Source organism: Paralichthys olivaceus, chromosome 7 (genome assembly GCF_024713975.1).
Source record: "Paralichthys olivaceus isolate ysfri-2021 chromosome 7, ASM2471397v2, whole genome shotgun sequence".
Lineage (NCBI taxonomy): Eukaryota > Metazoa > Chordata > Actinopteri > Pleuronectiformes > Paralichthyidae > Paralichthys > Paralichthys olivaceus.
The window spans coordinates 5,904,681-5,930,503 of NC_091099.1; the positions used below are offsets into that span (position 1 = coordinate 5,904,681).

The 25,823-nt window shown below is 44.1% G+C and overlaps 1 protein-coding gene across 4 annotated transcripts; it reads right to left on the reverse strand.

Moving 5' to 3' along the window:
• Window positions 1-1,027: 1,027 nt before the first annotated feature.
• LOC109641910 (zinc finger protein 536-like) lies at window positions 1,028-25,721 on the reverse strand. Of its 4 annotated transcripts, none has more exons than XM_069528612.1 (5): window positions 25,313-25,715; window positions 24,510-24,697; window positions 14,621-16,435; window positions 7,818-8,747; window positions 1,028-1,500 (listed from the first exon to the last, which is right to left on the reverse strand). In XM_069528612.1, exons 3-5 carry the CDS (start codon window positions 16,224-16,226, stop codon window positions 1,265-1,267), a joined length of 2,772 nt encoding a protein of 923 aa, XP_069384713.1. In that variant the 5' UTR covers window positions 16,227-16,435; window positions 24,510-24,697; window positions 25,313-25,715; the 3' UTR covers window positions 1,028-1,264. The 4 variants fall into 4 exon arrangements, with proteins under 4 accessions (XP_069384713.1, XP_069384712.1, XP_069384714.1 ...); XM_069528615.1 differs by lacking the exon at window positions 24,510-24,697 and adding an exon at window positions 7,355-7,395 and having other exon boundaries at window positions 1,364-1,500; window positions 25,313-25,721; XM_069528611.1 differs by lacking the exon at window positions 24,510-24,697.
• Between the last annotated feature and the right edge of the window lie 102 nt (window positions 25,722-25,823).

A 25,823-nucleotide genomic window follows, 5' to 3' on the forward strand; every position in this document is an offset into this window, starting at 1 on the left:
AAAACCAGAGGGTTAGAGAATGACAAATGTGTACCCAAAGAATCTGTGATTGGATCGGGGATTAAGGGGCCGCCGTGTCTCTGATGGGAAACAGGCAGGAGACAGACAGAGTGGAAGAAAGAGAAAAGGTGGAAGGGAGGGAAGGGTGGAAGGAGGGACAGTAAACGAATGTCAGAGTGCCCGGGCAGGGAGACAGAGTGGCAGAGTGGGTGGGCTTTGACAGACACATCTCACACAGGCTGACAGCTCCGTCAATAGCCCCAGGATGGCCGCGCTGATTGACAGCTAGCAGGTGGCGCATGAATGGAGTTGTCAGGCCGACTGTCAGTCAAAGTCACATCGCTGTGGCTACAAGGCCCCGGCTGAACAGGCACACAGCTGCCCAGGGTGATCTCCGGGTATACAGGCAGACGATTGGCACAGGAGGCAGAGGCAGCTCAGATCCAGCTAAAGTGACCATACATGGCATCCGCAGCATACAATAGCCGTGTTGATTAGGCCTATTTTACACTGGTGGGCAGATCTGGTATGTAACACACATGGGTACTTCCACCCAATTAAAAAAAAAGTAGGGAAAAAGGGGATTTGAATGTACTATCAATGAATCTCTGCAGTTTTTCCATTTCCTTGGTTCCCCTTAATTGAGCATTGTTCCAGCATGAGGGCATGAAGCATAGGAGTTAATGGGCAATAATTATATGTGAGAGAGGCTTTCTCCCTGGAGTGGAATCCAGAACAAATGGAAGCTCCGATGTGCAACATTCTACTTCATTACATCTGCCGCGATTAAAGCCTGAACATCTGGCACCGTATCCTGACAGATAGACAAGACTTCTGGACTGGAAGGGAAATCGAGTGATATTTACAAAAATGTAACACAGGGTATTTACTGGATGAAAGAACAAGGGCTTTGGGCAGGCACGGTACATTCTCCCTATCAGACAAGTGTTGAAGTGATAGATGCATGTAAACACAAGTAAATCGTTTGGACACCTCTGACAAAATGAAAGGCACTAAATACCCGCACTGCACTTTCACATCACAATGGACTTTATTATTATAGGCAGCTTCTTTTTTTCTTTTTTTTTTGCTACAGATAAATACGCACTGTGGCTCTTCAAGTAAACACTGGAATGTACATCAAGGTTGGTTAACTTTTTCTTCTTTTTTTTTTCTCAACAATCTCAATCATCCTAACCCTTTTTTCGAGGTGAAGCTAAAACAATAATCATGACTGTCTGTATCTGCTGTTGCCATGACAACATCAAGTTCCACAGAGCGACGTCATGCCGATCTGGTCCCTCCCGGGCGCGCGGTTGTCTGCCGCCATGCTCGGAGGCAATCTGGAGGGTCTCTGGGGCGGGTGCGAGCGTCGCAGGCGGCGGTCGGGGTAGAGGCTGTTGTCGAAGGGCTTGCGGTGGACACAGAGGACGTGGGTCTTCAGGTTGCCCTTCTGGGAAGCGCTGTACGGGCAGTATCTGCACTGGAACGGCTTCCGGGCTGGATGACAAAATGGAGGCAGACAGAGAAAAGAGATTAATTCAGATATATTGTCATCATTTAACCTCGTCAGGGTCTGAAGTGACCACCTGGTGAATGTTGGATCTATTAATATCAATAATAATCAACCAATGATACCGTTCACAAGCCAAGAGACCAACCCCTCTGGCTCTGGTCACAGAACGTTTCCTACAGAATACATTTATGTTAATGAACTGGATGAGATGGATTTAAGTGAAAATTCTGAATTTGTAATTCTTGGCAGGTTAGTTTTTTAAGCCCAGCGTTCCAGGCCAGATGTTGGCAGGTGAGAAGTTAAGTTTTGACACCGAGCTGCTGAAATGCCAGAGAAAAATAAATAAATAAATAAGTTTTCCTTTTGGTTGTAATGTGCTTTAGTCAGTGTGGTTTTGTAGAGAAATGTAAAAAAATAAAAAAATAATCTAAACTGTGACATTGATTTGGCCTCATAATAACAATTTGCACTTTCTAACAGCTAAACTTTAGCAAAACACATGTGACACAAGCTGACAGGTTTTTACTAAGAAAGGGCAGCAAGTACTAATTCGTTGTAACACATTTCCTGCTCACAACACAAGCACAGACCCACACACACATACACACACACAACGACGTATAAACACACACACGCACACAAGTGTTGAGTTGAGGAATGACAGACGTCTGCAGCTGGGAGGCGAGGCATGCCAAAACTTCCTGTCTGTCCCCCTCTTTAGCGCCCACCACATAACTTCTACTACAAATAATGTGAACCTACACGGAGGAGCACTCGGCGTACCTTCAAGACACAAAGAACAAAGCATCCTGTTAATAGCTTCCAGAGGTTTATCTGACCTCAATAAAAATCAGTATGACACCGAAGCCCGGAGGTGTTGGTGAGATCAAGACTGAAACTGAACTGGATGAGTCATTTACCTTCTCTACCTTCATGTCCTTGTTCAGTGATGTGCTATTTCTGAGATGTTAGCTCACATAATGACTTTCTCTTTCCCCCTCTGTCTAACACTTCAACGTGTTTCTGTGTGATTCATGGTTACAGTAAACCATTATGTGCTGATGTCATTTGACATCACTTCCCAAAAACTGAGGGCTGTCTCAGCCTTTTCACCCCCGCCCTCAACTCTTTCTCTCTATCATGCTCCTCATCAGGGCTGAGACAGCTGCACGCAGCCGAACGCTCGCGCTCGCATCTACATAAAAAAGGTGTTTTTGGGGGGAAAAGTGGGGAAACTCACAGAAGGTGCGAGCAATAAAAGGTAATGCTCCATCTGTTGGTGTATAATAACCTGATGGCCGTAAAGGACACACACACACACACACACAGACACACACAAACACACACTAGTCAGAGAGAGGATAAGGCCTGACACATCTGAATATCATCAGGATGGCAAAGAGGGGTTTGTGTGTGTGTGTGTGTGTGTGTGTGTGTGTGTTTGTGAGAGAAAGAACGAGAGAGAGAGAGAGTTAAAGTAAAGTGAGAGAGCAAGGGCAAGCTGTCTGGGAGGAGAAACAGTAAAAGAAGAGCTTTGTCAAAAATTCAGCTTCAGATCAGTTTGTGACGCACGTTGAACCTGTCAATCAACAGAAGTGGAAAAACAGGAAATACAGATGGGCAGCAAAAAAAACCTTTCTTTCTTTCTTTCTTATGCTCACTTATTTAAAGTTTAAAGTTATTTCTTGAAATTTAAATCCATCTGAAACTGTCATACCATTTCATCAAATTTCGCACATCCACCGTGTCTTAATACAACAAACAGAATTCCCCCAGTTTCGTTAAAATCTTGTGAACGCATTCAAACAACGCGGGCGCTCTTGTAGCTTATTACACTTTCATAAAGTCAGTTAATAATAAGCCAAAAGGTCTTGTGTCTACATCAGTCGCTGGCTGCCCTGCTTGACTCCCCCCCTCTGCCTCTGCGGCCTTTCTTTCTTCCTCCTCCTCCTCCTCCTCCTCCTCCTTGTCTTCCTGGGTCTGCTGTTCTTTTCCCCCCTCCCACCAGAGGAGAGGGGAAGTCCAAGAGAGGGCAACCTCCAAATAAGTTCCATTAATCACAGGCAAGAGTCTAATGTAACTAATATTTTACAATTAGAGGAGACAGCAGTGGGCTCGCAGCCATCCATCTCTTCACCACATGATCCTCCATTTATGGGCCGCTCCAGCCACAGCTTCAGACCGGCCACACACACAAACACAAATACACCCACATGCATGTACGTACACATACAGTGTGCTATACATGTTCACGTGCACACATGCACAAATAGTCTGAACAGGAAATGGGAGGGGTGGGACTGTGCGGTGACGAGAGACAGAGTGAAGATGTGTAAATAGTAAAAGGAAAAACATAATTTTCAAAAAATTCATTTTTCCACCAGTCGTGTTGACACTGAACTCGTCAAAGTAATTACGGAGATCAAGGAACATGGCATCATCGCTGCAACTACATCAATCAGACCGTAAATGAGTTTATCCTCACAATCGAATCCACTTTATCAAGAGTGAAGTCTAAACGTGAGCACACCTGGAATCCTCATTCTCATGTTGCACAGGAAATGAGCTAAAATATCAAAAAAATTCCATCTAGTGGACTTGAGTCTGCGCAGCAGCAACTGGGGCAAGGACCTGAGCGTTAGCGAGGTCTTGCTGATACATGCGCTTGACCAATCGTGAGTCAGGCTCAGCTGTCAATCACGATGTTTCACCCCATTTTATATAACTATAAAATTAACAAATAACAAATAAAAACCAAACTTACCTGAAATATGAGCACCTAAACATACATCCGTGTGAAAAATGTCAGAAACAATATTTGAAAATCATTTCTTTGACGTGGACATTTGTGTTTTGTTTACTTCCTCTAACATGGAGGAGGCGAGATTTATGACCTTTACTCCAGCCAGCCTCTGGGGGGCGATGGAAATGCTTTGGCTTCACTTTTGGGGGGCTGTCATGTCGTCTTTCCTTATATACAGTCTATGGTGCAAGACTATAGCAAGTATGCTACGTGCGCTGTCTGCTGCACAAACTGTGATGAATGCTCACAGCGAACAGTTTGAGATGTAGCTGTTCAGCTTCCCTTTAAAAAAAACTTTGGCCAACCTGTGGTTTCGTGTTAAAGTTTTGTATCAGAACTCTGTGAAACCAAATCTTGTTGCTTTTATGCTTTGCTTCATCAGACTGGGGTTAATCTTGTGTTTAGCAAATGTAGAACAGTTCCTTTAAAGACAAGTTTGTCATCAGGGCTGGAATCTTGGGAGTAAATGTCTGGTAAAATGTTTTGTCTTTTATTTATATGTTAGTATCATCATCTTAATTCAGATATCTGTTGATGTGAATAATAATTTGACCAATTCTATCGATCAATCAAAAACGTTTTTATAAATCACATTTAAAACAAATCAACTGCAGCTCCAAGTGCTTTACAGGCGATACACAGGTATAAAAAATTATTAATGTGTTCAAAATGCTCTCATACATTGTAAAAGATTACAAAGTAAATGAAACAAGAAAACATTAATAAAACAAGAAAAAAATAAATAATAAAAAGAAAGAGATTATAACATAGACACTGAAAAGAATAACAAATAAAATAATATATCACAATTAATTCAGTTTAAACAAATTATAAAACATTCTACAAATTATAAAACAATACACGAAAGTCAGGTTGAGAGGATGTTTTTTTAAGTTTACATTTAAAAGCATCTACATTTTCAGCTCCTGTCATTTTATTCTCAACAAACGTGTTCAGCTCATGTTTAGAGAACTTTGAACATTTCAATTAGAGCTTTGGGTTCATTCAACCTGCTCATGCTTCTAGGTGAGACATGTTGAAACTCAAATATTTTACAGAGTTTCCCCTTGTTCTAGAAGTAAGTGCATAATTGCGTGAGTTTGTAAACATATATATATATTGCATCTGCATGCATTTCGTCCCATGTGTTAGTGTGTTGTGTTGTGCTGTGGGAGTGTGTTGTGTGTCACAGGCTGACATAATGACCATGATGACAGTGGCGGGGCCGTCGGGGGCCAGAGGAGCTGAATGGTGACGGATGACACAGACCTGAGCTCTGATGGCACACAGACAGTGAGTGATGACTGCACATCCTTCCCAGAGCTCCACCCTTCATTATCTCTACGGGGAGAGGCCCGGCACAAAGGCAGGCCGCGCTGCCCTCTCGCTGCCCTCAAACGACATCTGCTCATGGAGACAGCCGCACTACCGCTCCTCTTTCACCTCGCTGTCGCTCCATCTATCTCCATCTATGGTGATCTTTCTCGCTCCTTTTCTCTCTCCTTTTCTCTCACTCTCTGTCACCCTCTCCGCGGAGGGTACAGGGAGGTCAGACAATGAGATAATGACTCAACCCTTTCAACCTTTCAAATCAGGGGCCTTTTTCTCTCTCTCTCTTTCTGTCCTGTGTGTTCTTTCATTCTTAATCCCGTCTTTATCGATCTTCTCATATTCACTAGTTCTCACGTGTCTGAGGTCTGCTCTGATGCCACATGAGGAGACGGGTAGTTTCGTTAACTGGTTAACTGCTTCACAGGAGACTCACTAACCTGAAGGCATCAGAGTGTGACATGACTATAATCTCAAAAACATCTGCCATTAATGTGCCTGTGAAATATGAATGCATCCCATATGATGAGACATTTTGAAGCCGATGGCATCTTTAACCATTTAGAGTGGTGAATGTTGCCATCTAGTGTTTTGGCGTGAGCGGTGCAGGGATGAGAGTGTGTATAAAACACAAGGGAGGGCTCAGTGAGACTAATGAGCATGCAGACAGGTTCAACCAGAGGTCACCATCTGGCCAATTACCACTGCTGGCACATTGGAGCCGACCTGAACTGTCATCACAAACACATCACTCCATGTCCAAACTGCCCGGCAATATGTCACCATGCCACTCGACGTGCCATACAGTATGGAGAGGATGGGGGCAACAGGAGACAGCCCCATGACAAAGCCACCTGGTCAACACCGCAGACAGGCCAGGCTGCCGGGCCACCTGCTTGGTTGGATTTTAGAGGGCACTCCATGGCCTCTCAATGTCAGCTACCTGTCTGGATGTCCGGTTTGACTGACAGGTGTTTATTGTGTCTGTTTGGCGTCTGCCTCGTCTGGGGTGGGGGTGGGGTATGCCGGATCAATATGCAGCAGACAAAAGGTGAGAGAGGCCTGAAATAACTTCGGAGAATAAACTGGTCTGATTTCTGAGATGCTGCTGGAATACACTGGTTTTAAGAAATGCCAGTTGTTGTGTTGCTGTTTTAAAAAACACGAGGTTTGCTAAAAAGGGTGATTTAAAACTGCCTGATTTCTGATTTTTTTCCAATCCAAACAGCATTATCTCTCATAAAACCGAGGGAGAAACACGAACGCTGTGACGGCTTTGACAGAAGTTGAAGGGGGGGGGGGTGCTTTTTTTGGAAATATTATAATAACCATCTGTACAATCAAATACAAAACTACGTCTTGCTGTTAGAATCACAAAGAAAGGGAACAGATGTTAATCCCTAATGGAGTTGACAGGCACTTTCCTGTCTTTCACATGAGCATATTGAGTTTCTGAATAAGAGGGGGATCAGAGGGAAGGTGTATCATGTTGCACTCATAATACATGCATATCAAAGACCCCAGCTGTTGGATCCCCTCTCCTGAGAGACAGCATTATTAAATCTGCACTCAGCAAGCATATCACACCAGCGCAAGAGCTTTAAGCCTCTCCATCAGTGGGCTCCACTGGCTTGGGCGATTTGTAACCTATCACACGCGGATATCATCATCCTTTTTAAAGTGTAGGGGTAATCAGTGCCACACACCTGTGTCTTCTTTTGCCCTTATTTCAGATCAGAGATAAGATCTGGCGAGAAGAAGGAGAAGAAGAAGAAAAAACTTAAGTGCTGTGAGGATAAGGGAAGCGTGTTGTTCGTAATTGGAATGATTCATTCACAGGCTCACACTCGCTCTTCACACGTCTGCTGTCAGGTGATGAGTTCTGGGATACTGCCAAAAACTTTTGGGGGGATTTCTATAAAGCAGCTTCCTTGTTGCTGACAATGTCACAGAAGAACTATACAAAACATATATTATATGTAGAATTGTATTAACTGATTGTGATATTGTAATATAAGAGGAGAGAGCAAGATGGCAAAATCTGAATGACCAGTCTTTGTCCACTAGGTGGCAATAGATACCTTCAAATCTGAAGAGTGCTGGCTATATCTTGATCACTGTGACAGCTGTGTTTAACATACATGTCATGACATATAAGCTGATGCTCACCTGATGCAGCTTCTTTCTCCATATTCCCGCCTGCGTTCAGACCGGCTTTGTGTGCAGCAGCAGGTGCACTGCTCAGGCTCCCCTGGGACCTGAGGAAGGAGAGCAGGCCGCCCTGGTACTGGAGTGGATCGGCCTGTCCTGGAGTCAGGTTCTCCAGAGAGTGGATGGGAGACTCAGCCACGCCTCTGCCCCACTGCCCTGGCTTCTCCTGCATCTCTGGACCCTGGAAATCAGTGCTGGCGTGCTCCAGCAGCTCCTGCGGCTCGGGTACATTATTTTTCAGCATCTGCCACTTGGCAGCATCGTCATTCTCGTCCTCCCCCCCTTGCTCGGATTTCTCAAATTCCCCCTCACCATTGTGACAAGCGGAGCCTCCTTTCTGTGTGCTCATCTCCTCTTTTGTTGCCTGCACCAAAAGGTCACACTGATACCCAGGTTTCACACTGAGTTCAGCTGCGGCATTGGGGTAACTTTGTAGCTGCCGGGTAATGGAGGAGGACAGTCCATTGCTGAAAACGCCAGACATCTGCACCGATACAGCAGGAGACATGGCTGAATGGGAGTTGAAGGACTCTGGCCTGACAGACAGGTCTAAGGGCTCATACTGGGACTTACTGATTTGAGAGGATAAGGGGCCGGCTACATCTTTGTCAGTGAGGTCAGGCTGCTTGTTGACGAGTAGGGGGGTTTCACTGTGGTTCTCCAGACCAAGGTAGTGACCTGCTGCCGGGCTCCAGTCTTCGCTGGATCTGGGTCTGAGCTTGGAGTTGGGGCTGGAGCTGCTGCTGCTGCTGCTGGGCTGCAGAGGAGAAGAAAGATCCCTGCTGTTCTGCCAGTGGGGGAAGTGGTAGCGTTCCAGATGGAAACCAAGGGAGACTGTCTGTGCAGTGGTGTAGTCACTGGAGAGCGGACACCTGTAGACTTTCTCACCTACCACAGAGAATAACAGCAAAAACATAACACAATACGAATCAGATCAGGAAACTATGTGTACATGAGGCATACTGAGCATTTTGTTCTGAGAAAAGTAGCAACAACTGTTGTCTAAACATGAAAAATGCTGCAATCCCACACCAGGCTGAGTTGAATGATTTAAGCACTGCCCTGCAGTAAATCAAGCTTGTAATCAGCTTTCAGCTCCAGTGATCCATCATTTTACAGTATGGACGCCACCACCATGTGCAATAAATACACCCAAAGATGTTAACACCAAACAAGATTCTTCCAGAAATAATAAACAGGGGAAATTGTAAAGCAACCAGAACAAGGCAAAAAAAAAAAAAACCTCATTCCATCAAAACCAGTAAGTGAGGATCCCAGTCAGAAATAACAAAGTCCAACATGTGAGCACTTCTGATTAACTGCACCATGAAGTGCAGTTGAGTTTATTTTTGCTTCATACTTGAAAAATGGTGCGATAGAAACATAATTCAGAAAGTACAAAGGGTATTATTGTGGTGAATGACAAAGGGCAATTTTTCTCCCTTTAGCCGATGAATAATATCCATGTGGATACAAGATTTGATCCTTCACACCATAACTTTTAATTAAAGGTAATTTAAATGTCCTTCTCCCTCTGTTTACCCACAGTTTAATCCTTATAGCTATCACAGAAACACCCTCCAGGGTTAAACACACTCCCTGTGACCATTTTGAGTTAGTGATTGTCTGGGACCTCAGCCTTGCACTGTCTTTAAATAGCCCAGCTGTTTCGCTGCCATTCCAATTACAGTAAAAGTCATCCGACGCCATTAAGCCACAAATATTGGCAGTTTATTGCCCAACACTCTCCTGGCATTTGAAGGTCAGGTCATACATTATACTGTGTCTTTTAGGGATGCGTCTGGGATAGGGAGATAAACCCACCACCATTAATTTAATTCTATGCATATTGATGCCTTATTGTTCTTCTTTAATGGACTAATATCTGAGTTACAACAGTGATTCATCCCCGCCAGAGAAATATCAATTTCATAAACCTCAAGATCTGACCCTGAGGTAATTCACTGAGGTAAATCTCAATCTAATGATCTGCAGTTGTTACTTTACTTTGTTGCAAACTTTAATAGAAAAACCACCATTGTGAGCTGAATGGTGATAAAGGGAGGCTGTTTTCCACCATTTCAAATGTACAAAATGTTCAAATAACACCCGTGAATTAATCAAATGGAGCTGAACCTAACATCATTGAAATATCACGGCTAAAATGGCAAATTCATGTCCTTGAATTAAAGACAGACGACCCGGTTTGCGCTTTACAGCACGAGTGTGTGTGTGTCTGCAATGTTTACAGTATGTTTGATTTGATGCGTGCGTACATTTAACGTGCACACCCACATGCACAGTTTTGCAAGAGCAGGAAAGAGACTTCAACAGTGCCACACCCTTGTCTCCAGTAACAAGACAAAAAAATTCAAACAGCTTAATGGAACTCTTTCAGACACACGCCATACATCTCAATTATTCTGTGGCTTTAATTACGATGACATTAGGGGCCGGCTCCAAATGCAGAAAACACACATATCTGACCTCATCTTTCAGCACGATGCTTCTTCCTAAACCCATTTGCCAGCCTCTACACGGAGAGCGGTAAAAACAACACAAAGACTGAAGACTCTGCCTTTTCTCTCTCTTCCGTTTGGACGGGTGCCATCTTTGTGATTGCCTGGTTCATGCTAACTTAATCAGTTTAAGATTTACTTACACTGCCGAGGCTCACATTATGTGAGGGGAGTAATTTTAGAGCTTAGATTTATCAAGCAAAAACTCCAATTACTGCATCATTACAAACCCGAGCCTCTCTCACCTAACAGAGCATCTAATGAAGTGATGCGTATGAGTTATCTGCTCTTACTGGATGTGCAAGGCGAGGAGAGGGGGGGGGGGAAGGTAAATAAATAAGGAAAGAAACGCCTGAAGTGAGTCTATGAAAAAAAAAAAGCATGCAGCTGGGCTTGGACAAGTGATTCATTTCATATGGAAATAAGCTTCAAGATTTACAGCCATACATCACCGTCAATGCAATCACAGGCTCACATACTATATGCTTACACAGGCATTTGCCAGTTATACTGTAGCTGTCAAACTATACATACAGTGGAGCTTTGGCTTTTTCTATATGTGCAATCAAGCACCTGAAAGTGAAAAGCAGAGATGCATGGTAGCTGGTTGGGTTTAAGATGAAACAGAGTGAGAGTGAGAGTCACACACAAGACTGGTGAGGAAAACAGGGGCACCAGATGTTCTTTGATGTTTATAATAGCATATATTATTAATATTAATTAGACCACATAGTCAATGACGCATTTGGGACGTTTCCAAGTCAATTAAGCCAAATGGCATTCAGGAGACGGCGGAACAATATTTCAAGGCAGGTGTTCAGAACTCCCTGGGTAAATCTTTTTATCTGCATGCTAGGAAAACAAGCATTTTGAGCTTAATTTGAGCCTCATATCTGCAATAATAATTAAAAAGAGGATTAAAAGACAGAAGTGAGAGGGAAACGGAAAAGCCAACAGGTAATCAGTTCTACAGAAACCAGTCGGGCTGACTGTGATCTCCGAATAAGAGCTGAGTTTGTGAAGCCAGAACACAGGACCGAGCCAGATAAGAAGTCGTTTAGTTAAAAAAGATGCTCTTACTGTCAGCAATCACAAAGAATGGGGCTGATGTAACTGGAGCAGCCGAATGAAAGTGATATTCTGTACAGCAGCAGCTTTATCTGTGTTTCTGGGTAAACCGCTGCTCATATTACCATTCACAGTTTTACAGACGCTTATCATTTCAGGCTCCCTTGGCTTTAAACGCTTACAGTAAAAGTGGCATAAAAAAAGGGACAAAACACATGTGGGGACAACATCATTACATGGTGTCTGCTCATTGACCTTGAGGTTAAGAGTATTGAATGGGACTAATTAATAACTGTCAGAGCATTTTATGTTTGGGCATGTTTTTTATTTGGCGCTGGGATCTAACTGGTCCAATGTAGGTCAGAGGCCTGAAGTGTGCACCCTTCAATGGTTTATCATTTTAAGAAGAGCCGTTACTCTTAATCTCAGATTATAATTAAAGTCAAAGTGCATGTTCGAATCTGCCCTGATTAGATATTGAGAGAAGTAATTCGTAACACACGCCCTCTATAGAAATCAAAGCGTGATTTCTAATTTCAGATGCCGCTTATTTGTGGTTAAGATCTAAATCCAACCCTGTATCTGGATGTACCACGCAAAGAAGCCGTCTCTCACTCTGACAGCCATGACTGTACTATACTTGCTATCCATATTGAGGACATCAATAACTTCATGACCACCATAGGCTGACTATGAATAATGCAGCCAGTAATTCTGGACTAATCAATGTTCCTCAAGCTGAACATCTGGCAGTGGTAATTCCTCCTCATGCATCTCCGCTCTCCTGAATTAGAAAACGCTCGCTTTCTGCCGCTCTCTTTTTTCCTCCTCGTCCAACCATCCAGACAGGCAGACTTGATCAGTTACAACCCCCCACCTCTGAAAAAAAACTTATCCCTGTTATTAAACCCTCATCAAGTGGTGCGTGTTCTCCATATGTGTAGGATTTACCTATCTGTCCCGCAGCAGACCTGTGTGTTGAGCCAGGGCCAGCAGCGTGTGATTGTGTTAATTAATCTGTCATTGTGAGCGCAGGGAGCAGCTGCAGAGGTCTCTGGGATATATTGTCAGAGCTAAACAATGCGGTGCTAAGCCCCCAGAGTGAGTCTACCATTACACAGGACTAAGAACAGAGAGGAGAGGAGGAGAGGGGGAGAGAGAGCCTGCCGGATCCATCATTGACTAAAGCAATGACGCCTGACCTTTACAATGAATTAGTTTCCATGCTTAATATTGACTGAAATTAGAGTCTGATACAGAATGTGCCATCCCAGAACTGTGCACACTCAAATCCTCAGCTAGCCAGCTATCATAAATGTTTCTGGAAGTGACACCGTATGGTCTTGAAGATAGCGAGGAGGAAGGAAAGCAAAAACAACAGAGCCTGAATATGTTTTCTTAAAGAGCGACGGGAGAGGGATTTGGCCATCAACGGCAAGCATTTACATGTAAATACGCAGATACCAGTATGTGTGTACAATATGGAAACAAAACATCTAATGAGATTAGACTTGATCCATTTATCTCTGCTATGCGGCCATCATTTAGGAGGATGGTGGATCAAATCCCACAAGAGCGCATCATGACTCCATGTGCATAACAGCAGTGAGAAAAATAACCATAGTCCAAAGCTGTGAGGAAACGGAACAAAAGTTTGGCTTTATTTCTCCTCTCTTCTCTTAACAACGCTGTCATAGCAGTGATTTAGGCTCATGATAACATGTAAGCAGGATGCCATGACAAGAAAGGCATTTACCCAGAGAGCCAAATCATCCAAATCACCAGGTGGAACAGAAGACTATCAATAAAAATACCAGGTGGTAGATCAAATCATAAAAATCACTGGGTGGTATATATCAAATCATTAAAAACACCAGATGGCATGCATTAACATCTTGTGCCCCCGTAGGCAAGGGGTGGGGATGTGACAGATATAAAATAGAGGGTACTAATTATCCCTACAATTCAACATGATGCCATTATCTTTAAAAGGAAGACAAAGTCCTGGTGGATGACAGTAATGGCTGTGGTGTTGCTGACCCTGTGCTTCAGGCCCACCTACAGAGAGTGGGAAGAAAGATGAGGCCACAGCTTCTGATTTTATATCTTTAAAAAAAAAGATTATAAGAAGCACTAATCTGATTCTGATCCTTTTGTTGTGATTTTCTCAGCTGAGCTTCCTAATTTAAGTTATTACGTCCATTTCTTTCCATCATTTCAGCCATTTTAGTCATTGATTCTCATACTAGAGACATGTAATAATACATAGACATGATATAATAAAGAGACACTTGAGCAATTCAGTATGTCACTTCCATAGAGTTGCCGTAGCGATGACAAAAAGATAGCCGCTTTCAGACATGCATTGAACTCCGGATATTCTCGTGTAATTATCCACAGGGGCTGTGTGTGAGAACGCAAATGTCAGCTGCTCTTCTCCAGAGTTTTTCCTGCCAGCCCCCTGGTAAAAACTCTGGAGAATGTCAGAGTGAGCCCGTGTGAGAATGCAGCAAAAAGATTTCCGGAGACTTCACTGCGAGCGACTGGATGCATTGATGACGTTACTAATACGCGACAGGTGGAAAAACTGGAAAAAAGAGACAGTGTGCAAACTTCTCTGGATGAAAACCGTTTGTCATACACGTAGGAAATGCATCAAAGGTGTCAACTTGGAGATTCGAGAGCTGTGCGCTGGTGTCGGTGCGCTGTAAACAAAAACGTAATTTCAGCAGCGGAATTTATACGTCATTATGCTCTTGCCTCTGACACGTTCCTGCAGCATTTTTCATATTTGAAAGACGAAGTCCAGATAATGTCCAGACCCGATTGTCCGGACATTATCCAGACATCGTGTCTGAAAAAGTCTTATGGATGGAGACAAGTACTGTTACATTGTTCATTCAAATCTGTCTCAGATCTTTGTTGTTTTTCACCTCATTTTCTGTTTGTCTCGCTACTGTATACCGTCAAATAAAGACAAATAAGAAAAGATAATGGTCAGCAGAGGTTGAGATATAATTATGAGATATAATTCATGACATGAAAAAAAAATTTTGTGATGTCATCAGACTCATTTTTCCAACTTTGGACAGTAAGCCATGAAAACAATTAGCTGTCTTCACAGGTTGAGTAGTACTTTAGAACTTTAACTGTTTGCTTTTGTTGACTGTTTACCTGAAGCTGGAGAGGAAGCTTGTCGTTGATGGTCCAGTCCACTGCCGGAGAGGGCGTTACCCGTCTCTGCGATGATGTCCGTTGGCCCGTGATGACTCACGCTGCCGGTGCTGCCGGGTCTGCTGATGGTCTTGGTGTCTGGGTCACTGAGACACAGCTTCCCATCGTCTGCAGGGAGACATCTCTCAGACAAGTAGGAGGTCTGGTCTTTAGGGCTGAACATTTGCTGTTCAACAGGCAGCCCTTGTGTCATGATCTGCCAGCCTGGGTAACTGCTGCTGCTGTTGAGTGTTTCCCTATTAGACATGACCTTCTGCAGATATTCCATGCCGGTAGAGCTCAGTGGAGAGTGCAGATGATTCAAACCCAACAACGAGGAGCTCTCTGCGTCGGTCAGAGGGCCTGGACCGGAGGAAATCATCCTCCCTAACATCTCCCTCACCTTCATGTCAACGCCCGCTGTAGTGAGTATCTGGTTATAATCTGGATGCTCAGCCCTCTCAGCCGCGAGGAATCTGTTGTGGATGCGGGAGATGTACTGCGAGTAGAGGTTGCTCTGATGCTCCTGCGTCAGGTTACTCAGTTTATAAGAGTCGTGCTCGGCAGGGAGGTTGCTCTTTGCTGCGAGCTTATTGAGGTGGACCTTCATGTGGTTCTTGAGAAACCATGGCTCTTTGAAACGACGGCCACAGATCTGACAGCAGTGCTCGAAAGAGTCCTTGTGTTTCCTCATGTGACCCTTCAGGAACCAGGCCTGGCTGAAGGTCTGGCCACAAACCTCGCACGGGAACTCACCAACAGGCTTCCCCTTGTCGCCAGACCCGGCAGGAGGCTTTTGACCTGAGCCTGAATCTGCGGTTATATGCGTCATCTCAACATGGCCGATGAGCTCCTCTTCCTGCGATGCGGCAAACTCGCACAAGGTGCATTTGTAGGGTTTATGAAGGATCCTGATATGACGCTCAAGCTCCTGCTGCTTCCTGAACTTTCCCTTACAGAATGAGCAGCGGAAGCCGGTGGGCTGCGGCTGGATGGGCTCATCATGGACAGTAGTTGCCTCTGGAGATGTGGATGTATGTGGCTGGTTCTCCGCGGCACTGGAGTTGCTTAAGAACTGATTTTGGGTTGGGACTGTCTGTGACAGCTGGGGATTTTTAAGTTGGGGTAAATTAGATGTTTGCTGCTGGCTAACATGACCGGCTCGCATGTGCCTGTCTCTTAGTATCGCCCTCTCTTCGAGCTCATGAAGCAGCCGGTTTTCCTCTCTGATCCTCCCACGGCCTTTACCCAGAAGGCCTTGCTTGTGCGTGCGGAGGTGGATCTTCAGGTTGCCCTTCTGTGCTGCCCTGTGGTCGCAGTATGGGCACTTGAACGGCTTTTCACCAGTGTGCGTGCGCATATGGAGGGAGAGGATGCTGTTAAAGCGGAAACGCTTCCCACACAGCGGGCAGGGATACTTCCTGTTCTTGCGATTGTCATCCTGGGCAGAAGTTACCTGGGAGACGATGCTTTGATTCGTGACTCTCAGAAACTGGGACAGCTCAACTCTCCCATTCATGCTGCTGAGAATCCTGGCGTCCATGATTTGATTGGCCAGAAGCGCCATCTGGCTTCTAATTGGATGGGAGGATGGGGTAATGAAGCCGTCCTTTTCGGGGGACCAGCCGATGTTACAGTATGGTGGGCAGGAGCTTCAATGTAGGACAGTCCAAAGGTTAGCAGTGAACTGAGTGCTGACTGTTTGCTCTTATTCAGTCGAGACAGGATGTGGATTCATGTTGTTCACATGAAGCGTCTGTTTGTTGCAGTTCAGACCTAGAGAGAAAACAAAAGGAGCATTAAGCGATTCAGACTCTGCCAAAAAACAAAGAAAGCATTGAAATACATTGATTTCAAGCTTGAACAGTCCAATAACAGGCCAGTGAGACCCAGAAGTACAATTAGATGCTGTAAATGAAGTGTGTGAATCTATACTTTTGCAACTTCGGTATGATGCCAGTGAAACAGCACAAATAGGTCAGGAAATAGAGCAAAGCAGATTCTGACTCTCTTCATCCTGTGTTAAGTATACCTGTGGTTTTAGATTATTGTTGGAGACTGCGAAATGCTGATTAAGTCAAACCACATAGGCTTCCTCAACAAATATCTCATCTTTACTTAAGGGTAAGGTGCAGATCTTTGTCTAGATCTTATTTTTTTACTGACACACAATCATGAGCACCAACACAATCACACCACAAACATCAAAGACTTGTGAGCTTTCACTTGCCTTTCCTTTGCATTTCACAAATCTGAAACGCTAAAAAAAAAAAAAAAAGATTAAAGTAGAAGAGTTAAGCTTTTTCAGCAGGTCTATTGCATATTCGGATAAAACCTTTACCGGGATAATTATGTCACAGGAGTACGGAGGAAAATAAACAACTTAATGATTCAAAAATGCAAAGTTAAAGGAGGAATAAAATGAAGAGCTCACTTCTCCTCCTGCCCAGCTCCCTCTCTCTTCCTCTCTTTTCTGATTCAGCTGTAGCAGCAAAACAAAGCTTCAAATTCACATGGCGCTACAATGGCAGAGGTCACATAAGCGCGCCCTGCCCAGCTCCAGTGCAGCACCAAAGGGCACAGAACAAAGCCTGCACTGTCCACACTGAATTAACACAGGCTTACATCATCCTGGACTGCAACCTCAGTCAGTCATGAAAATGATGTACACAAAAACCAAACAGATAAAGAGCTGGCAGCGGCGGCGGTTGGTGTGAGCAGGGTTATTGCTTTAAGCTGCAGATCAGAAATCAATTCAACCATATGGTACTGACGGGAAAAAATCAAATTTAAGTAAATTATATTAGAATAAAGTAGATAGACTCAATATTTGATAACCTGAGGAGAGGGGAGGGGAGAGCAGAGGTTCCCCTCCAACACCCGCCCACTTTCAAGGATTACGGTCATTTGAACTATTATTGCATTTGCCTCTATTAATGTCATTACTGTACTGTGGCCTTGGATGTGTAATGGTGTCCATTCTGAAGTCTGCATCCAATCAATAATGATTGATCAGACTCGAGTTCAAGTGGCTCTGCGTCTATGCAGCATCTTGCGATGCAACTTTGACTTCTGTGTGACTGTGTGGGTGCATTTCGTGTAACTGGCTGTCACATCAACCTCAAAAATGATGCTGTGTGTAAATTTGGAATCACGAATATAGTGACCGAAATTAGCAAGTTAGCAGTGTTGTTGTGGTATTGTTGAAAATGTTCAAGAGTTTTACATTTAAAGGTCAAGTTTGTTAGATTTAGGTGAACGGGCAGAAATGTAACAGAAAATAATCCTAGTGATGTTTTTACTTGTGTGTTTCATTCAAATTGTACAAATTGTTGTTTTCTTTACCCTGGAACGAGCCCTTCATATTTAAATACTTTATATTTACATCAGGAGCAGGTCATCTCTACAGAGGCCACCGTGTTTTTTACAGTAGCTGAAGTAGTTGCTAAAGAAGCTTTTTGTTTAACAATGAAAACGTCCCATGAAGCACGTTTAAGTAAAACCTTAAATAAGTTAAGAAATTGTGCGTTTAAGGACAACACGACCATTAAATATGTGCCTGGAAGAACAATACCACCCTGCGTAGTGTCAGGTGTCATATTAAAAAAACGCACAAAACAAGCTGAGCAGAGAAGAAAAGGTTGACAGCTGCAGACGTTGACCCCAAATGTCTGAGAGTCAGGTTTGTTTGAACGCACACAATTTGCCGGTTATGGACGCTAGTAGTTGCAAGCTATGGCCGCTGTTACAATACCGACCAAATCACCACAATATCTACAGATTAAAGTGGTTACTAACCATCACAAAACCTTTTCATCCATGCATCTACCTGGCTGACAGTGACAACAGCAACGAGATAGTAACACAAACTAATAGAACCTCATCCAAAATCAATAGGTTCAGGATGGAGCTACAGGCCTGCAAAATAAAATGTCTGACACCGAGTGTGAGCCACCTGCTGCTGCCTACAGTCGATGGAAACCTCCATCAGTGATGAAAATGTTTGACACAAAAACCCCACAGATAAAGAGCACGCCTGTGTGTGTCTGGCGAGAGCAGCGAGTCGGCGCTGAGCTCGGATCAATGTAAGGATACAGGTCTGACCTAACCACATCTGACAGGGAGAAAGTGAGCGAATGATATTAGCATACACTAGATCCACTTCATATTTGCTAAAGTGGTATTCCTTTGATTAACTAAGCACAGCGAGGAGGCATAAAACCTTCATCACTGTGTGTGTGTGTGTGTCTCTGTGTGTGTGTGTGAGAAGGCTAGGAGATGGGGAGCGGCACACGGGGCCATCAGGTGTTTCTCTGTCAGAGTGAATTAGGCTCTTTGGGTGCAGATTGAGAAAGTGCTTGATTGTTATTAAGCATCGTGTCACAGTAGCGCCTCTTAGGTGTGGCCGCACGCACACGAACAAGGAGCAGGTGTGATTTCGCGCAGGCAATAAAAGAAAAAAATGTGACACGTACACATTTAAACCAGCCCTGGGAGCTGTGCATTCTGCGGGATTTTAGATCACTTATTTTTCACTGCAGTCGGGATGAGGATTCTGGTATTTTGGCATCTAATCTGCAAGTATGGCTGAATGCATATAATCTTTTTACTTTGTAGTTGCAGCACACTGTCAGCCAGGATGGATGGACAATATTGTAAATCCATAGTTAGGTGACACAGGAATGAAACATATGAATAAAATTTATAGATCTGAACTGCATAACAGCAGTTAAACAGCATTCATAATTTATGTGGATGGTTGAGCTGGAAACTACTGAGAAAGCAGCACAAACAGCTCCATCAGCCTCCAACCTGCAGTTACAGTTTAGTGAAACATAAGACATTCTGAAGCAGAGTTGGGAAAAACACATATGTTGTGGTTATCTGACGGTAAACTTGACATGTTTTCCTCATGTATTTCACACTGTGATGGTTTACCAGTGTCAATTTACCGTGTGGAGTTGAAATGCGTGTTCAGTTTTTGTGTTGAAGTTCATTAACTTTGTCTCAAAAGCCTGAAAATGAAGGGATGATGGATTATCTAACCAGTATTTATTGTGATTGCTCCATTTCTCTGGTTCTTCTCTTTACTTGGTTGTTGTTTGGAAATGTGTACACAGCACTCCGGATTTATCTTAGATTAATTTCTTGGGCTCCACGTATTTGCATGCACGACAGGAAAATAAAAGCTTCATGGATTCCCACAGTTACATACGTGATGTGTGATGATAAAACATTCTCATGCAAAACCTCATTCACCGGCTATAAAGATGCTCTGCGGCGTTGTACATTATCGTTGATGTCCTAGATTCCTGGTGACATGCCTCTGCCTACTTCAAAATCACACATAACAAGAGATCGTGACTCTCAAAATTCCTGGAATTCCCTGACTTCCCTGCCTGCAGATAACAATTGTTTTATTCATCACCACAGAGCGAGCCTATGCGCAGACAGTAAAAAGCCCCCATGCTGTGCATTATGCCCCCTGTGTCTCACTCCACCCACACGCCCACCGACCAGATCAGCCAGCCAGCCGTCCTGTGGACCGGCCTGTCAGGGGATGAAGAGGCTGCACAAGGAAGAGGGCAGTGGTAACACAGCTGCCCACCATGACCCGTGCAAAAAGATAGCACCCATATACTTTCTGACAGGCAGATTAATGAAACCCTATAGGAGCTTCTCTGTAGGCCCCCCCAAAAGCCTGACTGAGATAGAATAGTCTAACCGGCGCCATTCATTACTGCAGGAGCACAGAGCACAGAAAGAGCACACACAGCACTGACAAACTAGCTCCTTGTGAGTAATAGCTAAAGAACTCATAAAGGAATACATACACATTTGTTGTGGATGCAGTAAATCTATGCCACTCCTTTTACAACTATCAAAAAATCTGGCTTGTGCCCTGTAAAAATAAATCTGGCGTGCATGTGGTGCAATGGTGATGTGTGCAGTTATTTGAGAGTCAGCTATTTCACTGTGTTCAGTGGAAGGAGGCGTTCGATTCAATCCGTTTGTCTCGTTCACTGATGCAGATTAGTGGCCTCGACAAAACAGAGGGGAAATATGATTCTCCCCAGGTAGCTACTGAGAGTCAGACGGAAAACCAAAGGTGGCGTTTGGACCTTCATGTCAAAACTCTCAAGTTTTCACGTGTTCATTGATCACATGTGTGCAGGAGAAAAAGCTGTGAAAACGACTTAGCGAACTAAACATGACTGTACTGAAGGAAACATGTAGTATTGTAAGCTAATAGCAGCACGTGTCACATACAAACTTTGCATTCATACACTTCGTCTGATGCTTTCAAAGGCGCTCACACACAAAGAGCGGAAACATCACGCACGTGCGCAGACACGCGCTCTCATGCTGTCTGTCTCACACGCTCACATGCACAGACACACACACGCATGCACGTGCATATAGAATGTATTTTAAATCACTAATGTGTGAACAGTTGATCTTGTTTGCACAGACCACCTGTTCTTTCTGGACACAAACAAAGCTTTTGGCGTACGATGGAGTTTGTTAACAGTGTGGGGTGCGTAGGGGATGCCTTGCACAAGAGAAGCCTATCCACATGGTGTGGGCTGCATCAGATGGTTGGGCCCTGCAGGACGGCAGCCAGCTCCAACACAACTCACACAGATCTCAAAAGAATGGATCGTCTTCAGCGCGCGACATACAGACATGTTTTTTTTGCTTTCTCGGGGAAGTGCAACTTTCTCCGGTGCAAGGAGGAAACAGATTGCCGTCGCCGTCTCGCCGTCTAAGCCATGTAAAGAGAAAACGTTGTTTTGTTTGTACATCGCATTTCCTCTGTCATGACACTTAACGTTTGCACAAACCGTAAAGAGCAGTGGCTAAAAACGGAGGAGAAACTGGATTTGTCGACTGAAGCACTTGGAGGCACTGAGACAAAAGTCATTAAACGAGTCATCACAAAATCACAGCAGGAGTCGGGTAATGCCACTTACAGTATCTCATTAAGCTATGGCATCTACAGGAAAAAAGAAACTGACAAACAAAGAGCATAATCCAAGGCACATTAACTGGGCTGATAATTCAATGAACTCTCATTTGGCAGCCATCTTGCCCTTGTGATGGTCTTTTTTCAGCCACAGCAGCAGAGTCCAGAGCCTTCGTGAAGTTCCTCACACACACACACACACACACACACACACACACACACACACACACACACACACACACACAGACGAATATTACTCCACTCGATTTCTCTCTCTCTTCCCTCTCTTTCGGTGTCTCTCCCCCTCTTTCTCTCCCGCGCTCTCTAAAACAACAAAACATCCACCATTAGACAACGGGGGTACCAGCGTAATTAGAAAATGACTTCCTTTGCAATCCTAGCTAAGTAGTTTACACACTGTAATTACAGGGACAAAATCATCTTTTCATCATTTCACTGATTGAGCTCATCAACCCTGTGGGATCCCAGGACTGTGCTCAAGCAACATCTGGGCTAAGAGAATTAGCCCTTAGTTTAGCGGGGCCTTACACAGTGGCAAGCAACGCCACATGAACGCCGGACATGGCCGTGGCACACATCTCTAATTAAGACTTCTTTTTTGGGGGGGGGGGGGGGGATTTTGTCTTAGATGGAGTGTTCGATCACAAGCGGAGCAGAGCGGAGTTTTACTTATTCTGATACAATGAGAAACAGTTCAGGAGGAGGGCAAGGTCACTGCACAATAACTGCTATCTATTTCCCACACTTCCCAAAAAATGCCATATCAAACTTTCACTCCCCCTCCCGGTGCACTCGTGAATCGAAGCATTGAAAGATCGACCTTGGTGCACGGCAACACGCCTTTTCACGCGGCGCTCGTTTTTACTCCAATTCTCCGTGTGCCCTCGGCCTCGACTTTCTAACAAACACATGTGGCCGTGGAGTTGAAGGTGAAGTGCTTGCGCTCGTCTCTGTCCTGTGGAAGGGCTCTGCCTCTGTGTGTTGGCAACAGAGGCAAGTGTTTAATGTGGCAGCTGTTAGCCTCGTGGATTTTCACTAATCACTCTCTCCTGATTACTCTGATGAGTGTATGATGCTCTTAAATAATCAACCCGCAATGAAAAAAAAGAAAAAAAGAAAAATAATTATCATCATCTCCCTAAGTAGTGCAGCTGCACCCGCCTGCAATAATTACAACTAGAACAGGGCGCCTTCTCTCGTCACTTACAACCACTTATTATTAGAGATAACGCTAATTGGTGCAGTGGTGGGCGACAATTCTTCATGGGGTTCATCATAAAAATCCAAACCTTGAAAGTTATGGCACATTAGAGGTCTTAAAGCCAAGGTGCGGTATTAAACATCGCATGCTGAGACACGCCAATAATCTGAGCCAGGGGAGTAGTAGATGTCCTATCAGTAGTCCCTCGCTTGCCTTGCCCTCACTCCACCCTTCCCCCACTCCTGGTATCAGCCTGGCAGACACAATTAACATTTTCATAAAAACAATTCCCTGCTTCCAATAGTCCAATGTAATTTGTTTTCCATCTCTGTTCATTAATCATTGTTTAAATCGGTGAGCCATCCCCTCCACTCTGCCATCTGCACTCAGCTGTGTTACAGATATGACACCTTCCCCCTTAATGGGAGCTGACAGCCAAGAGAGGAGGCCTGTGGAAAATAGCTTCCTGCATGTGCACTTCCACCTCCCATACTGCCAGCAGGTGAGAGAGGGGTATTTAATGGCTTCTGATTAATCTCAAAGGCAAACAACGCAACACTGCGATATTATGCAGCATGCAAACCGGACGGTATGTGCACATAAATGCAACATGGTGGTGCAGAAAGTGCGCAAAGCCAACACGAGTGAAAGTCATGCAGACGTGCTTTAAACAATGGCGATGCATTCCACATTTTTGTCTAAGTTGTTTTTTTTTCTCTCCTCTAGTTAAATTAGTGCAGTGTTCCTACAATATGCTATTGTTTTCCTGGAATTGGGAGCAAGGTTATTAATTATTCACTGTTGTGTTCTCATATGAGGGGGCTATGCTTTTCACCGTATTGCCTCATAGCTCAAATACTTAGGGCCATGGTACTCGGGCAAATTTCATGAGGCAACATCACAGAGATATTATTATCACAAGGCAGACACTTTGGAGATTAAAAGTTTCCTGAAGAGTTTGAATGATTGCAAGGTTTTCCTCTGGTAAGATCTCAAAAATTCCAGGATCTCTAAAGCGTGCATGCATAGGAAAAGACAAATCAAATAACTTTTGCCATTGCTTTTTTTTCTTTCTCCTTTCTTTCAAGTGATTTTAAGCCCTAAGTCTAAATAGCTTAGGCATTTTTGGGGAAAGAAAATCCTGCTCAATGTGTTGGTAGGAGAGTGCCAAAAAGTTCATCTGGCCTGTTGATTTCAGCGTGGATTACAGATATTCAAATCATGTGCCTTGTGTTCAAACAAGTGCTTCTATCAGGGGAGAAAGTTGCCAAGCAGAGCTTTGTCATGTAAGCTGTGTGAATTTACTGCAGCATAATGAGAAAACGGCCGTGGCGCTACATTTAATAGGCTACAGTTTCATCCACTCACCCGCCCTCTCTCTAATTTCCTCTCAATTATGATGATAATAATAATTTCAAACACCCCTCCAGTCTCCGTGTTGGGGGTTTTATCAAAAGATGGTGTCACCTGAACATGCACAGGCCCAGGTTTTATTTGTGTGTCACACAGTTCACATGGTGCAAAAAACGCTTAAAGACAAACTCTGGTTTTGGAGTGTCTCTAACAAGGAGGGCAGCAGCAGCAGCAGCAGCAGCAGTAAATGATGTGTATATTCAAAACTGAATATTTCATGTTGATTGATCGCACTGACTGCCACCCACCTGCTCCTCCTCCTGTCCCACCGGAGCTGGCATGAGGAGAATTCAGTAATTGAGAAGAGCAGAGCATGGTCTCTCTTTGCTCACATATGACAGATGGGGCATCATCGCTTCAAAGGAGAGCATTTGGAAACAGGAGGATGAGGGAGGGGGCACAGGGTGAGGGTGGCTTTCAAAGTAGCTGTGCCACTCTGTACAGGTGACAATTAAAAAAAAAAAAAGAAAAAGAAAAGAGGTTATAGCAGCTGAAGCATTGGCCTCCGAGAAAGGTGCATCTTTTAGAAAAACTGTGAATATATATATGCACATCATTTAATCCCACCTAATAAATATAAAACACAATGTACATGTGCAGACACTTATGCTGGTGCATGATTATTTTAATGTTTTTCTTTTTAATTATGGTATTTATAAGGCTCTAAAGCTCACATTTATATAAAACCATGAAATAAACCCATACACATGAATATGATATGATGTCAGGTTGTCATTGTGGAGCATGTTCATTCCCTGTCTCACAACACACAGATAAACACACAGGAAACACACACTTGCTCTTTTGAATCCTCTGAAAAATACAGTCGACTATTTCTCCTTACAGTTAAATATCTTCACCTGAATCTTTAATGGTCACGTTTTAGTCCTCGACGTTACTTTGCTTTTCATTCAAAAAACAAAACAGTGTTGCTGCGTGTGAGGGGGGGGGGGAAACCCACCGACCATCAGAAACTTAAAACTCACACACTTTCCACAGATAACTTGAGTAAATGTTGAGGAGGCGCGAGGCGCAGTCGTGTCTCTCTTACCTGGCGAACCGGAGGAGACGCGGAGGTGACAGCTGGAGTTCAGCGGAGATGTTGAACTGGATGACTGACTGCTGACTGACGGACCGTACGCGTTCACACGCTTTATCATAAACGCCCAGCTCCCGGTCGGACCCAGATTCTCCCCTTGAACTCGCGCTTCCTCTCTAAAAAAAACACTAACAAACAAAATAAACACATTTAAACGCTTTTACGCCGGATGAACGCGGTGCGCGGTGCGGTGCGCGTTGCTCTGTAGTATTTCCAGGCGAGGAAAGAGGTAATGAAATCTTATAATATAAAAAAAAAAAAATTACTCGGGATACTTCGACATGTCCTGAAGCCGTATGTCTCCCTCATCTGGCCGCTGGTGTGCAAGTGTAACAGACTGGCACCGTGCGTAAAGTGTGCGCCGGCGTCTCCAGGACGCAGACATCATCAATCCCTCCTCTGAGATGCATGCATATGAAAGCATTATGTGGTGTTGTGCATGTCAGGTTTAGTGGGGGGGGGG